The following is a 13,597-nucleotide window of genomic DNA, read 5'->3' as shown; positions in this document are numbered from 1 at the left end:
TATATCACTGTAGGTCCCACTTGAGAGAAAGAAGAAATACGTGATGATTCGGAAAGAAGTGAGCGAGGAGAACGGAGGTATGTTCTGCTACCAACAATGTTTTTAAACTGGTGGAATTTAGCAATCTTTGCCACAGACTAGTTTTTTTTTTTTTTTTTTTTTTTACCTGACTGCATGTTATGTCTCTAGGCTTAATTATCAGTCTGATTTAAAAATGCCCTACTTTTTACAATGAAATGTGATGCGATGGGTCTAACAAAGATACATAGTTGGCGATAGAGGTCAGTGCATCTCCAGTAGAGGATGTTGATGAGATCTACGTTTTGGTTCCCACAGAAGCGCCAGTGTATCTGTCCTCCCAGTCTTACATGGCTGACAGCAGCCTGAGTGAGGAGATGAGCCAGTTTGATTTCTCCACCGGAGTCCAAAGCTTTTCCTTCAGCTCCCAAAACCCTGAAGGACAAAGACGCACTGTTGCAAAAAGAGTTAGTCATTAGTCTTTTATGTTATCCTTTATAAAACTGCACCAAGCTTGTAACATGCTTGAGTGTCATATGAAGGTCTCAACAGTGTTTGTATGTTTCTACATCAAGGAGACAGAGGAGACAAATCCCTCCCAGGATGCAATGGTGGATCTGGAAATGGATGAGCTAAATCAGCATGAATGCATGGCGACCATGACTGCTCTTATTGGACACATGCTAAGGAACAACATAACCCCCAAGATTGAACAGGTCAGTGGCACCGAGGAAGAGTAAAGCAGGAAACTGATTAAATCACTGTAATTTATGAATATGATCGTATGCAAATATTATTCTGGAACTGCTCTATTCTTTGTTAATGAAACAGGGAAACATGCCGAGTGAACTTCCTCCATGGATGAAATTTCTACATGGCAAACTATCAAATCCAGCTACACATCTGAATATTCGACTCTTCATCTCAAAGCTGCTCATCAACACAGAGGAGGTAAATGTCGCTCAATGTGAATTCATTCAGTTAGTGTCTTTGAAAAGAAATGGATACGGTGATGCTGTCTACCCGTATGCGACGCCTCATACAGCTGCTCCTCTTGTGTTCACTATTTGTCTGTGGATTCAATCTCTGCTGTTGATCCTTCCAGGTGTTCCGACCATATGCCAAGCACTGGCTGGGGCCGCTCCTGCAGGTCGTCGTTTCTGGAAACAACGGAGGAGAGGGGATCCATTTCATGGTGGTGGATATCATCGTCACGGTGCTCTCTTGGACGAGCCTGGTCAGCCCCAAGGTGGCTAATGCTTTTAAAGGCCACAAATATAAATCATTATTACATCATTACCGCGCAGTTTTCAATATTTTGATAACAATATATTGCATATGAATTTTCCAGTTTAAGGGGTATAAGAACTATATAAACGAGTTTAAACTGTTTTTAATGAGCGGGAGTATTCCTAAGTTTTCCTTTAGCCATTGTTGTCTTTTTATCACATGAAATAACTGGTGGATTACTGTTAGTAACAGGATTCTTTTGTCCTAGGGAAACCCCAGAGATGAAGTGCTCGCCAACCGGCTGTTAGAGTTCCTGATGAAGCATAGCTTCAACTCCAAGAGGGCAGTTTTCCGGCACAATCTGGAGATCATTCGCACCCTGGTTGAGTGCTGGAAAGACTGTCTGCATGTGCCTTACAGGTAGTTCTCAAATGCTCTCACTGAACAAATGCTTTTGACACAAGCCTGTAGCTCAGTGGGAATGGCCAGATCAGGACAAGTGCGATTTCAAAGCCAGATGAAAAATTGACTCGAGATGTTAATTATGAATAATAGAAATGTGTTGTCATTGTGTAATTCTGTAAATTGTATTGTGAATTGAACCAGTCCTTGACTTTATCTTTTTCTTGCCCTTGTAGTCTGATATACGACCGATTTCGTGGCATCGACCCAAATAGCAAAGACAACTCTGTTGGACTTCAGCTGCTGGGAATCATCCTGGGCAACAACCTCCCTGCTTACGATGCCTCATGTGGAATTGAATACGACGGGTAAAATATATAGAGCAGCTAAATGGCAACATACTATGCAACGTGTCAGCTGACAGCTTTACTGTTTGAAACCACCATTTAATTTGCTAACACAACTGCCATTTATCCAAGGTTTAAGTTCAGGGGGGGGAAATCAATCAATGAAACAAATAAACAACCAGGAAGAGAAATAGAGAGCAATATATTCAGACATTGATGGTTTCTTCTGAAACACGCGTGTTGTTGCTCACATACTGCCATCTTGTTTTTGTTTTTTTCAGGTACATCCAGTCTCTCACCAACAACGTGTCCTTCGTAAGATATAAAGACGTCTATGCAGCTGCTGCTGAGATTATCGGCCTCATACTGAAGAACATGACTGAAACGGACGATGTATGAGACCTTCCCTAGTTTGGTTGAATTACAGTGAAAATTCATTTATGTTTATGTCAGAGGAGAGCTCAAATCAACTCCGTAGCAAAGAGCTCATATTGGAAAAGAATATTTATTTTCAGAAGTTATCTGTTATCTGCAATACTCTTATATTTAATTCATGTTATTTATTCAGATTTTGTGTAATTTTTGTTTCTTGTCTCAGCATCGTCAAGAGCTTCTCAGTCTGGCTGCAAGTAAGATAACGAACCTGAAGAAGAAAGACATGGATGACAAGTTCATTATTTGCTTGAACAAAGTTTCAAAGCACTTTCCTCCATTTATGGATCGGTGAGTTTGTAGTTCTGCTTTATGTTTAATGGGATTCCCCTCTGATATAAATAATTTCATGAATCTTACTGTATGTCAATTTCCTTTGACCTGATCCATGGCTTAGAAACTAAGTCATTTTCTAACCTGTCTCAGTCTTACTGTAACTGCAGCTGTATTTTTTTATTCTTCAGGTTTGTCAACCATGTGTTCTCTCTCCTGCCAAAGTTGCACGGCATCTTAAAGACTCATTGTTTGGAGTGCGTGCTGAGCCGTGCGGATGTCATCCCAGACATCTTTCTGCATCTGAAGACCACAGGCTTCATTCAAATGATGGGCCACAGGTAAGTCCTGACCAGGCAACTCTATGTGATCTGCATGCTTATTGTCATTCCGGATTGACAAAACTCTGCTGCAGGTAGCTGCAGAGGGTTTAAAGTGGTGTTGTCTCATATCTAAATGAATAACACATTTGAATGCTCATTTGTGCTGCAACCATGTTTCTGCATGTTACTCGTCAGGGATGAAGCCAGGCAGAGAGTGTGTCTGGATATCATCCACAAGATTATTGCCTGCCTGAGTCCGGTTCAGCTTCAGGAGTTCCTGGGAGCTGTGACAGCTTTCGTCTCCCATCCTTCACCAGTGTGCAGAGAGAGGATGTATGACATTCTCATGTGGATCCAGGACAACTACAGGTACTGTGAGCCATTTTGGCGTCTGTTCTCACATAATGCATTGATTTTAGTAACTCTCTTCTGATTTGACTGCATGATTCAAACAATCAATCAATGTGGGGCAAAATAAATTGCATATAGCAAGACTAGCAAATCCTGCAAATTCTTCAGTATAACTTTTATTATATTGTTTTTTGTTAGCACTGGACATGAGCAGTGACAGGTTACGTCTCTGGTATGAACTTTAATGATATACTGTTTGTTATTCTTCCAGTGATGCAGAGAGCATGGAGGACAACACCTCACTAGAGGTTTTGAACGCAGCTAAAGAAACACTACTTCAGGGACTGTCTGAAGAAAACCAAGGCCTTCAGTAAGAAGCAACTATTTCTCTTTTGTTTTATTAATTCTATCCTTTCTCATATTAATCAGGGTAGTGCAATTTAAACAATTCACAATACAATATTCAGTGTTTTGACTGAAAAACAACAACATCCCTGTCCGTTTTCTTTTGTAGGCTTTATGTTCGTAACTTCTGGAGTCAGGAGAAGCGCCTTCCAACTGCGACCCTTGAGCGAATGTTGACGGTGCTTCGTTCTCTGTACTCCTGTCAAATTGAAAAGTGTTTCTTAAGCTTGGCTACCAATCTTCTGCTGGAAATGACCAGCCAGAGTCCTGACTTCATACGAAACATTTTTGAGTATCCGCTGTCAGAGTGTACCTTCCAGGTCAGTTAAAAATCATTTATTTCTCTCAGGGGGTCTTTAAGAAATGAGCTAGTTCAAATGAACTACTACTAGCTATTACTTCAAACTTGAGATTTGTATTTGTATGTTACTGATGAGCCTGCTGTGTTAATTTTATTTCTCCACTCTCCAGGACTATGTGATCGACTCCAACTGGCGCTTCAGGAGCACGGTGATGACTCCCATGTTTGTTGAAACCCAAAGCTCTCAAGGCACGCAGAGTGTGGCGGCTTCGCAGTCTGGAAGCATTAAGGGGAAGCTCCGAGCCACTCAGAGTTCATTAGAGTTCAGCCAAACCCAAACAGCAGGTACTGCTATAAGGCAATATCCTGGTGTCAGCACTAAAGATGGAAGCATTTGCTGTACCCCTGTAGCTTTGAGGTCAGAGAATTTGTAGGTGAACATATGTGTACTTACCTCGTTTTGTTTTTATTTGTTTTTTCCCCAGGTCGACGTACAGCATATAACTGGCTGACGGGCAGCAGTGTGGACACGCTAGCAGAGTACACACTTGGCTCTGAGTCTCTGTCTTCATTGTTGGCGTTTGATAAGAAACAAGAGAGACAAACTACAGCAAGGAGACCAGTGGGAGAAGGCTTTGGGCTCAGGCGCCTTACTGCATCAACCGATGAGGTGGACAGTCGCACTAGAGGTTGGTTTTCACTTTCCATCCTTGACTTAATGCTTTGTGACTCTTAAGTATGTTCCAAGACAGAAACAGTGTTTCAAATGGATTGTAATTCTGTAAATGTGATTTGTTGTCTCTATGTCAACAGCGGCAAATGAGCAACACAATAACATCCTAAGATTGAGACGCCGATTTCTCAAGGATCAGGAGAAAGTCAGCTTGACTTTTGCGCATAAAGAGATCCAACAGCAAAGACAGAAAAAGGTATCAAACACGCAACAAGCAATATGCTGATCCACATTTATCCTTAGTGAAATTCATTTGTCAATGACTGGATGGCAGCACAAATATTTTTAAGATGTGAGTCTTACTTACTGTCTGTGGTTCTGTTGTGTGTCCCACAGGTGGACAAAGCTGATCAAAGGCTGCGAAAAGAGGCTCAGGTGACTCTCTATCGTAACTACAGAGTGGGAGACTTCCCAGACATCCAGATCCCATACAGTAGCCTCATCGCCCCCCTTCAAGCACTAGCCCAGGTAAGACTGCCACTGCTCTCTGTGCCCTTCTCACAAAGTACTGCGTCTCTAAATATAAATGAATACATATACTCTAAAGAACAGAAAACAAGCAGCTAATGGATTTTTTTCCCCCCTATGCATGTTCCTTCAGAGAGATCCAACTTTAGCCAAACAGCTGTTCAGCTCCCTGTTTGCTGGAATCCTCCAAGAAATGGAAACGCACAAAACAAGAGTGGAGAGCGGGAGGATTAAAAAGGAACTGCGTCTCAGCATGAATACATTCCTGAGCAAGAGCACCCTCTGCTTCCCTCCATTCATAGCATGTGTGCAGGTATAACTTTGAGAAACTATTTTAATATTTTGCTTGCAAAGTCTTAAATGTGAAAACTGACAGCATTCATTGATATTGTCAAAATGAAGGTAGCGCCTGTATTAATTTCATTTACATCCACAATACCACTGACGTTATGGCCAGTAAGTATTTAGGATCTTAACAATAATATTCCAGTTTCCTCTGGAGGATAGCCTTTGTCATGGGTGACATAATTATAATAATTCTTCTTCTTCTTCATAATATTTGTGATTTGTGCATTTATAGAAAAACACATCATTGTGAGTCTCACACACGAGCAAGACCAGTTGTTAAGTCCAAACGTATCAGGCCGTCCACCTTTTTGTAGAACAGCTAACAAATTAGCAAGAAATACAATTTACCATGCAAGTGCTCCAATATTACTGTAGGTGCCTCGCTATTTTATAGCTTATTAGAGTCAAACTCAAGACTATAACCTTCAAGGCTGAAAGCTGATGGGTTGAGTTGATACTCTGCTGGTTGTGTTGCTAGGACATGTGCCACCAGCATAAGGAGCTGCATCTGCTCGATCCAGCAGCCATCAGCTCCACTTGCCTGATGAGTCTCCAGCAGCCGTCGGGCATCTTGCTGCTGGAAGAGGGCTTGTTGTTGCATGCCGATGGCCAGGATGAGCCTTCTGCCAAGCGGTCACGAGGACGCAAAGAAATCCCCCCGGACACCAATAAATGGATCCACCTAGCAAGGTGTTACAACTTTGTTGACCATTGATACTGGTTCTATCAGTGCTGGAACTGAATGTTAGCTTTATTTTCTCACTAATTACTCAATCCAGTGTTTGTTCCCTGTATTCTCCAGGCTTTACAGATCTTTGGAGGATTATGATGTCGTGCGCGGCATCTTTGGTGGTAAAGTTGGGACCAAGGCGATCACCTGCGCTGCGCTTCAAGCTGAAGCCAACACTGACTTTGCAGATGCTGTGAAGCTTTACAATGAGGTATAGGTTTACAATAAATCTAGCGTAGTGCTTAGGTAGCATGTCAATGCATGTGGATTGGTGCAGTTCTATAAGTTTGCTAGCTTGTGTGTGCAGCACAATGGGGTCAAACTGCTTACTCTCTTCCATACTGGCAGGCCCTGAACACTGAGCAATGGAGTGATGGCGATCCCACAGAATCTGAGAAGGACTTCTGGGAAATAGCTGCCATGCAGGCCTACAGTCAGCTGACTGAGTGGAAGTCTCTTCAGTACTGCTCCACCGTGTACATAGATGAAAACTCCCCACCCAACCTCGAGAGGATGTGGTCGGAGCCGCTCTACCAGGTACTAGATCTTACCTTTCACAGTCGGGGAATTCTCAGCTATGCACCAGGAAGAACTGACGTCCTGCAGGTTTTGATTCCAACCCTGGTATTCTTCATGTCTTGTTGAATGAACGTTAACTCAGGCCTCCATGGCATGCAAATGACCATCCCAGACTCTTCAGTCACCTTTAATTTTCGCTTGAATTTGACCAATAAGTTAAAGAATTCTGTAGCATATCATAGCCTGATATAAGTCCTATTGTGATGCAATGCACAATGAACATGTGAAAGTTCTAGTGCTTTTCTCACGCCAGTCTTTTGCGTTTGTGCCAGGAAATGTACCTGCAGCACATGATTCGCAGCATGCTGAAGCAGCTGCAGCTGGGTGAGGTGGACCAAACTCTTCTCAGCTTCATCGACAAAGCCATGAAGGTGGAGGAGCGCAAAAAGCTGCTGGAAAGCCATTACAGCCAAGAGCTCAGCTTGCTCTACATCCTGCAGGAGGACTATGACCGCGCGACATACTACACCAACTATGCCATGCAGCTCTTTATGCAGGTCTGCTGTAAACGTCCTTTCTGTCTATCGCCTCAGAGTTTCAGAACGACAAAGATCATTATTAACTCATTCTTACTTTCAAAGCAAACAAAAGTTAATGTTTTTGCCTCATAGAATTACTCCAGTGTGGATACGTTGTTGACTCAAAGTCGGCTGACCATCTTGCAGTCAGTGCAGTCCTTGACTGAAATCCAAGACTTCCTGATGTTCATTAAAGGAGACGGTGAGCCGAGACATTGTCTTGCAAGAATTGCAGAATGCTTTCCCTGCAACTGTCTTTGTGTAATACCATAAATACAACAATGTTTTTGTCCCACTCTCAACATTTAGTAACTTTCATTGTGTTTCATTCGCTAGTGTCTGTGAGCTCGCTCAAGCGGCTCATAAGACTATGGACCGAGCGGTATCCTGATGCCAAAGCGGATCCAGTGAATTTATGGGATGACATCATTACATCTCGGTCAGAAAAAAATATATATAATATTTTTCTTACAAATCTTTTAAATGATCAGATAACACATTGTGATGCGGTGTCATATTTGATCTCTATGTTTCAGATGTTTCTTCTTGGACAAGATCAGAGTAAAGCTAAGAGGCCACGCTCCCAGTGACAGCATGGAGGTGGACAATTCAGAAGACCCAGCGGGAGACATTGACACATTAGTAAATGACTGCAAGTTCAACATGAAGCTACAAATGGCCGACAGCGCTCGGAAGCAGGTGAAGAAACAACCTGTGGAAGTTACTTATTTTGTGCTGTCCCATGTTGACCACAAACTCACCTTGGAACACGAATGTTGTCTTCAGAATAACTTTCCTGTGGCCACCAAGCTGCTGAAGGAACTTCACAAAGAAGCCAAAACAAACAGAGGCTGGTTGCAGCGGTGGGTCCACAGTTTTAGCCGCTACAACCAGAAACGCAGCCAGGCCCAGGGTCCTGTTGAACAAATCAGTGCCATCCTGAAGACTATCCCACTCCTGGGTAAGCAGGGAAAAGACTCATGTACATTATCTTGAGGATTACAAGACGGGGAAGGATAGGCAGCCTCAATGTGATTACTGTAGGAATGTGAAACTTAAAGGTGCCCTGTGGAGTTTTATTGTAAACAAACAAAAGTTCTGTTTACATTCGGTATTACTCATCAAAACACATTTTTGTGTTTGTGAAGTCTAAAGAACATCATTTGCAAAGCACATTTTTGTTTACGTTCACTTTTTAACTAGAACTGAACTTAAGGCGCAACAACATACACAAACAGATAAGTGTGAGTTCAGCTGCTCTTGTTTGCAGTTGAGATGTTTCATGTCGGCTCTCATCGCTCTGCAGAGGACCTTCAGGCTGACTGTCAGAGTGCCACAGCTAAAGTATTCAGAGACCAAAAGATACTCCAGGGTACATCCTTCCACATCCTGGCCACAGCTGTAAGCAGGAGCCCCTCTGTCCTGGGAACTATTGAAGCTGAGAAAGCAGAGACAGTTGCAAAGCTTTCTGGAGCTGCTTGGCCGGATGAAAATCCAAAGGTACTCTAAATATATTACTTTCAAAGTTATTTATAAAATACTGTGTAGTGTACAGTATGACTAGAGTACGTCCAAACAGTCTATGTAAATGAGAGATCTTTTTTCCCTGCAGAAAGTGGTAGTGGGGCTGCAGTTGAAAGCATTGACGTTGCTGTGTGATGCTACCAGAAAGGCTGATGAAGAGCTTCAGTCTTATACTCGGGACTTTGTGGAAAGCAGCAGCATCATTGAGACATACATGACTTTGGCTAACTTCTGTGACAAACTGCTGCGAGAGGAGGAGCAGAGTGATACTGGTGATCAACGATACTGACTGATTGTGTGCCTTTGTTGCACCAGTAACCCAGTGATCTAACTTGATGCATTTTGCGTTTTGTTACAGAAAGCCAATTTCCAGACCTGTTGGCAGTGTCTGTTCATGTATTAGAGAGCATGTTTAAAGCACTGAAGATGAACTCAGAGGAAGCTCGCCTCAAGTTCCCTCGTCTGCTGCAGATCATTGAGTTGTACCCCTCTGAGACACTGGACCTCATGATGAAAGAGGTTAGTATGTGAAGACCATGGATGCTGTGGAAGCTAAGGCCACATTAATACAGTTTAGCGCACTTCCATCAGTTCCATCCATCCATTTTCCCCTGCTGTGACTGAAAATGATCACACAACAATGTAAAACTTGTTACAACCTATGGAAGTGAAACACTACATCAAAAATGTGTGTCGTGACTTTCTTGCCACCTGTAGATGGTGTCAGTTCCCTGCTGGATGCTGATTGGCTGGATCAGTCAAATGGTCGCCCTACTGGACAAGCCGGAAGCTGTGGCCATGCAGCACTGCATTGAGCAGATAGCGGAGTGCTACCCTCAAGCTCTGGTTTACGCTCTTATGATCAGCAGTGAGAGTTACCAGTTTGAGGACTCTACTACAGGCCACCAGCAGCAGGGATTTGTCAACAAGTAAACTGCCTAATGTCTCTTTTGGGAAGAAAGGAAAATGACAATATGATGTATATAAACGTCTGCTTATTGGTATTGTGTGTGCTTCAACAGGCTCAGGAGCATGCTGGATAAGGGAGGACATGTGAAGAACTTTGTGGATGCACTGCAGCAGCTGACAAACCCTGAAATGCTTTTTAAGGTAATGAGTGCAAGTTCAGCCATGAATTAACCAAGCTGCTACTTCCTGGTTACTTGCCTGTCATTGATTATTGTCGTTTGGTCCACACAGGATTGGTGGGATTGTGTGAAAAATCAATTGGATAAACCAGACTTTGACAAGAGGCAGATGGGCGACGTGTATAAGGAGATGCAATCTTCTCTAGGAGATTGTAACACAGGCGGTCATGGAATGTTTCGCAAGAAATTTATCAAAGTTTGTAGTTTGCTTTTATCCTTTTTGTATTGCAAATGCATGTGTCATGTACAAAAATGTGCACATTTCAATCTATTTTTTCTTCTTTTTTCTTTTGTATTTAACAGAAATTTTCCAAAGATGTGGAGAAACTGCTGGGATCTAAAGGCAGCAAGCTGTTTGAGAAGAGGAAAGAAAAAAGCTTTGTGCGGCAGGTGGATGATCTGGCAGCATCCATGCGTGGATTTCAGAAGGAACCAGGGAACCTAAAGGAATACTCGCCCTGGCTGAGTGGATTTAAAGCAGACACATTCAGCAATGAGCTGGAGATCCCAGGTCAGTGCAGTTGGCCACTCGTGCTGTTAAAACAAGGGCAATCGGAACTCTTTAGATATTGCACATTGCTGGTTTTGATCAATTCTTTATAGGCCCCATTGTGGCGTCAAGAGTAGCTCAACTAGTTTGAATTAAAAAAAAAAAATATATATATATATATATATATACATTTATGAGTTGTGAAAATATAATATTGTTCTATGGAACTCTATCCTTTTCACCAATGAAGATGTTTTCCTTCCTCTCGTAGGACAATACGATGGCAGATCCAAACCTTTGCCAGAATATCATGCAAAAATAACAGGCTTCGACGAAAGGGTATGTTTTTATTGTTGTTTACTGTCAAAGAATAATTTAATTGTTCTAATAGCAGCCCTATGTAAGTTTGAAATCCCACTGTGGGCTGCTCAGTATATCAGTGTGGATTTATGCCCCGCAGGTGAAGGTGATGTCGTCTATCCGTCGGCCCAAACGCCTGATCATCCGCGGGGATGATGAACGGGACCACCCCTTTCTGGTGAAGGGTGGAGAGGACCTCCGCCAGGACCAACGCATTGAGCAGCTCTTTGCTGTCATGAATATTTTGCTGAGTCATCACGCTGCATGCACACACAGAGGCATGCAGCTGCGCACCTATCAAGTCATTCCCATAACCACAAGGTCTGTCCATCCATCATTATATCCTTCCAGTTAAACCTAATGCATGTACTGATTACACGCGTCGAAGTAGAACTACAACAGACTTGTTTCCTGTTTTCTTTGCATCCAGCAAATAAGACATAAAACACAACACAGATTCTTGAGATTAATTTTGTTTTATAATAATGATTTTATTATTATTTATTCTTTAAATGAGTTGTTAGGGATTGGGGATCATAGACGTAACGTAATTGACCACTTTCACTGCCTTTACAGAATTGGTCTAATTGAATGGATGGAGAATACCTGTACACTGAAAGAGTTCTTGTATAACACAATGACTGACGAGGAACAGCAAAGGGCAGGGAGGTACAGTATATATTTCAATCTAATAACCCCGCTGTCCAGTGGTGAGGTTGATATGTCATCTTCAGATTTATTGAAAACGGTGTATGTAAACGTGGATTTCTCTTTCTTAAAGGTGTGTTGAAGACCACAATAACTGGCTCCAAACATTTCATAAAAAGTCAACTCTGATTTCACTGTATGGATGGGCTTACCAGTAAGTCTCCCTAATGTTCATTTTAGTTCCTTTTAACTTAACTGTTTCAGCTGAATTTTGTTGATTGTAGTTTAATATTCACAGCATTTATAATCTGTTATAAATGCCACAGGGGGAAATACTGTTTTGTAAAATGTGAGCTACAGCTTATTTATCCTTTGCCAGGAAAGCGAAACGTACTGAGACGGTCAACAACTTTGCGAAAGTGTTGCAGCATGTGCCCAGTGATCTCCTGAAGTAAGTTGAATCTCTGTATTCTAAAACTGCTGATGAAGGTTAACACTTTTAGTAAAACAACTTCTTCTCTTTTTTTCCAATGTCTAGGAGAGCTTTTCTGAAGATGTGCAACAGTCCTGAGGCATTTCTCTCCCTGCGCTCCCACTTCATCAGCTCCCATGCCTTGCTGTGTGTCAGCCAATGGATTCTCGGAATTGGTGACCGCCATCTCTCCAACTTCATGATCAACATGGAAACGGGAGGCATGATTGGCATCGACTTTGGTCATGCATTCGGCTCAGCCACACAGGTTGGCCATGATTGTTTCATTGAGGGCAGTGAAAACAAGTGAAAACACCGTATTTTAACTAAATGTTGAGATATTTTAGTCCGGACCAAAGTAGTGGTCTGACCGATGGACAGACCAACGTTGGCATCCACAGAGATGTACCGCTAGCATGGGTGAAAATGTAACAAACAGAAGACCATGAGGTTCTTAGGTGTTACTGTGTCCAGCTATATGAATGTGAACGGCACTTGGTTGAAAAAGACACCACCATCTCTTGTGTAAATAATTCCCTCTCCGTTCAATCTTGTATTTCCTCACAGTTCCTCCCTGTGCCTGAGCTCATGCCTTTCCGGCTGACCCAGCAGTTTGTGAATCTAATGCAACCCTTGAGGGAGTCGGGTTTGATCCAGAGCATCATGGTCCACTCCCTCCGAGCTTACAGTGCCGAGCCGGACCTTTTGCTGAACACCATGGATGTGTTCGTCAAGGAGCCCTCGTTGGACTGGAAGGTAACCAATCACTCCTGCTGCAGAGATCCCATTTAACATTAAATTTCTGACTGTCAGTCTTTCAACCACAGATAAAAGAGGTAAGGACATTTGATAATATCTCCAGGGATGTAAGTAGAAATGGACATTTTAAATGTGTTACAGGCAGAATGTAATGTGTGAATCTGATTTGTCTTTAGAGTTTTTGAAATACGTGGCAGTAGCTTTAAGCTAAGACCTTCGCTATACAGTAAACTGTCAATAAACTTTATGACAAACAATGTTTCCCATTGCTCTGAACAGAATTTTGAGCTGAAACAAATGAAGAAAGGAGGCACATGGACGGACAGCGTAAACACCAAAGAAATCAACTGGTATCCCCTACAGAAGGTGAACTTTGCCAGAAGAAAACTCGAAGGAGCAAATCCAGCGATTATCACCAGGTATATCATCAAATCATAACATGGCAGACCAATCAACAGGATATCATTCATGTCAGACCACACTGAGGGTTTTTACAATTGAAGACGAGACTTGCATTGTTGATATCCATTATGGTGGAAATATTGCTCCAATTGTGTAATTTACAAAATCACACAATTGCAAAAATGTCGGCGGCCTTGGGAAAGCCATAATACCAAACTAATAACACTTTTATCAAGTTCTACACAATTGTTGATGTATAAAAGGGTTGGAAAGTTTAAGTAATCTGTCACATAATCCAATCTGATATGACGGCTCTAAAATCAAAACCACCTATGT

The 13,597-nt window shown here is 42.3% G+C and overlaps 1 protein-coding gene across 1 annotated transcript in view; it reads left to right on the top strand.

The window, feature by feature from the left end:
• Positions 1-13,597, top strand: part of prkdc (protein kinase, DNA-activated, catalytic subunit) — a 30,478-nt gene that overhangs the window by 15,472 nt on the left and 1,409 nt on the right. The window contains exons 45-85 of the mRNA XM_031872378.1: positions 14-77; positions 337-485; positions 594-734; positions 850-969; positions 1,124-1,267; positions 1,517-1,668; positions 1,887-2,018; positions 2,279-2,390; positions 2,596-2,720; positions 2,894-3,043; positions 3,221-3,394; positions 3,648-3,746; positions 3,891-4,101; positions 4,253-4,427; positions 4,568-4,771; positions 4,896-5,011; positions 5,152-5,283; positions 5,417-5,596; positions 6,110-6,321; positions 6,434-6,572; positions 6,710-6,898; positions 7,213-7,437; positions 7,552-7,660; positions 7,795-7,897; positions 7,995-8,157; positions 8,245-8,419; positions 8,765-8,958; positions 9,071-9,254; positions 9,341-9,501; positions 9,700-9,911; positions 10,005-10,092; positions 10,183-10,326; positions 10,434-10,641; positions 10,892-10,959; positions 11,081-11,301; positions 11,557-11,649; positions 11,762-11,842; positions 12,008-12,079; positions 12,167-12,368; positions 12,668-12,856; positions 13,139-13,278. Coding sequence (XP_031728238.1) covers positions 14-77; positions 337-485; positions 594-734; positions 850-969; positions 1,124-1,267; positions 1,517-1,668; positions 1,887-2,018; positions 2,279-2,390; positions 2,596-2,720; positions 2,894-3,043; positions 3,221-3,394; positions 3,648-3,746; positions 3,891-4,101; positions 4,253-4,427; positions 4,568-4,771; positions 4,896-5,011; positions 5,152-5,283; positions 5,417-5,596; positions 6,110-6,321; positions 6,434-6,572; positions 6,710-6,898; positions 7,213-7,437; positions 7,552-7,660; positions 7,795-7,897; positions 7,995-8,157; positions 8,245-8,419; positions 8,765-8,958; positions 9,071-9,254; positions 9,341-9,501; positions 9,700-9,911; positions 10,005-10,092; positions 10,183-10,326; positions 10,434-10,641; positions 10,892-10,959; positions 11,081-11,301; positions 11,557-11,649; positions 11,762-11,842; positions 12,008-12,079; positions 12,167-12,368; positions 12,668-12,856; positions 13,139-13,278 — 6,152 coding nt within the window. The remainder of the gene's footprint in view (positions 1-13; positions 78-336; positions 486-593; positions 735-849; positions 970-1,123; positions 1,268-1,516; positions 1,669-1,886; positions 2,019-2,278; positions 2,391-2,595; positions 2,721-2,893; positions 3,044-3,220; positions 3,395-3,647; positions 3,747-3,890; positions 4,102-4,252; positions 4,428-4,567; positions 4,772-4,895; positions 5,012-5,151; positions 5,284-5,416; positions 5,597-6,109; positions 6,322-6,433; positions 6,573-6,709; positions 6,899-7,212; positions 7,438-7,551; positions 7,661-7,794; positions 7,898-7,994; positions 8,158-8,244; positions 8,420-8,764; positions 8,959-9,070; positions 9,255-9,340; positions 9,502-9,699; positions 9,912-10,004; positions 10,093-10,182; positions 10,327-10,433; positions 10,642-10,891; positions 10,960-11,080; positions 11,302-11,556; positions 11,650-11,761; positions 11,843-12,007; positions 12,080-12,166; positions 12,369-12,667; positions 12,857-13,138; positions 13,279-13,597) is intronic.

The sequence above is a fragment of the Anarrhichthys ocellatus genome, unplaced genomic scaffold (genome assembly GCF_004355925.1).
Source record: "Anarrhichthys ocellatus isolate YVR2014 unplaced genomic scaffold, GSC_Weel_1.0 scaffold63, whole genome shotgun sequence".
NCBI lineage: Eukaryota > Metazoa > Chordata > Actinopteri > Perciformes > Anarhichadidae > Anarrhichthys > Anarrhichthys ocellatus.
The sequence above is the reverse complement of the archived record's forward strand: the minus strand, read 5'-3'. Positions and strand labels throughout refer to the sequence as shown.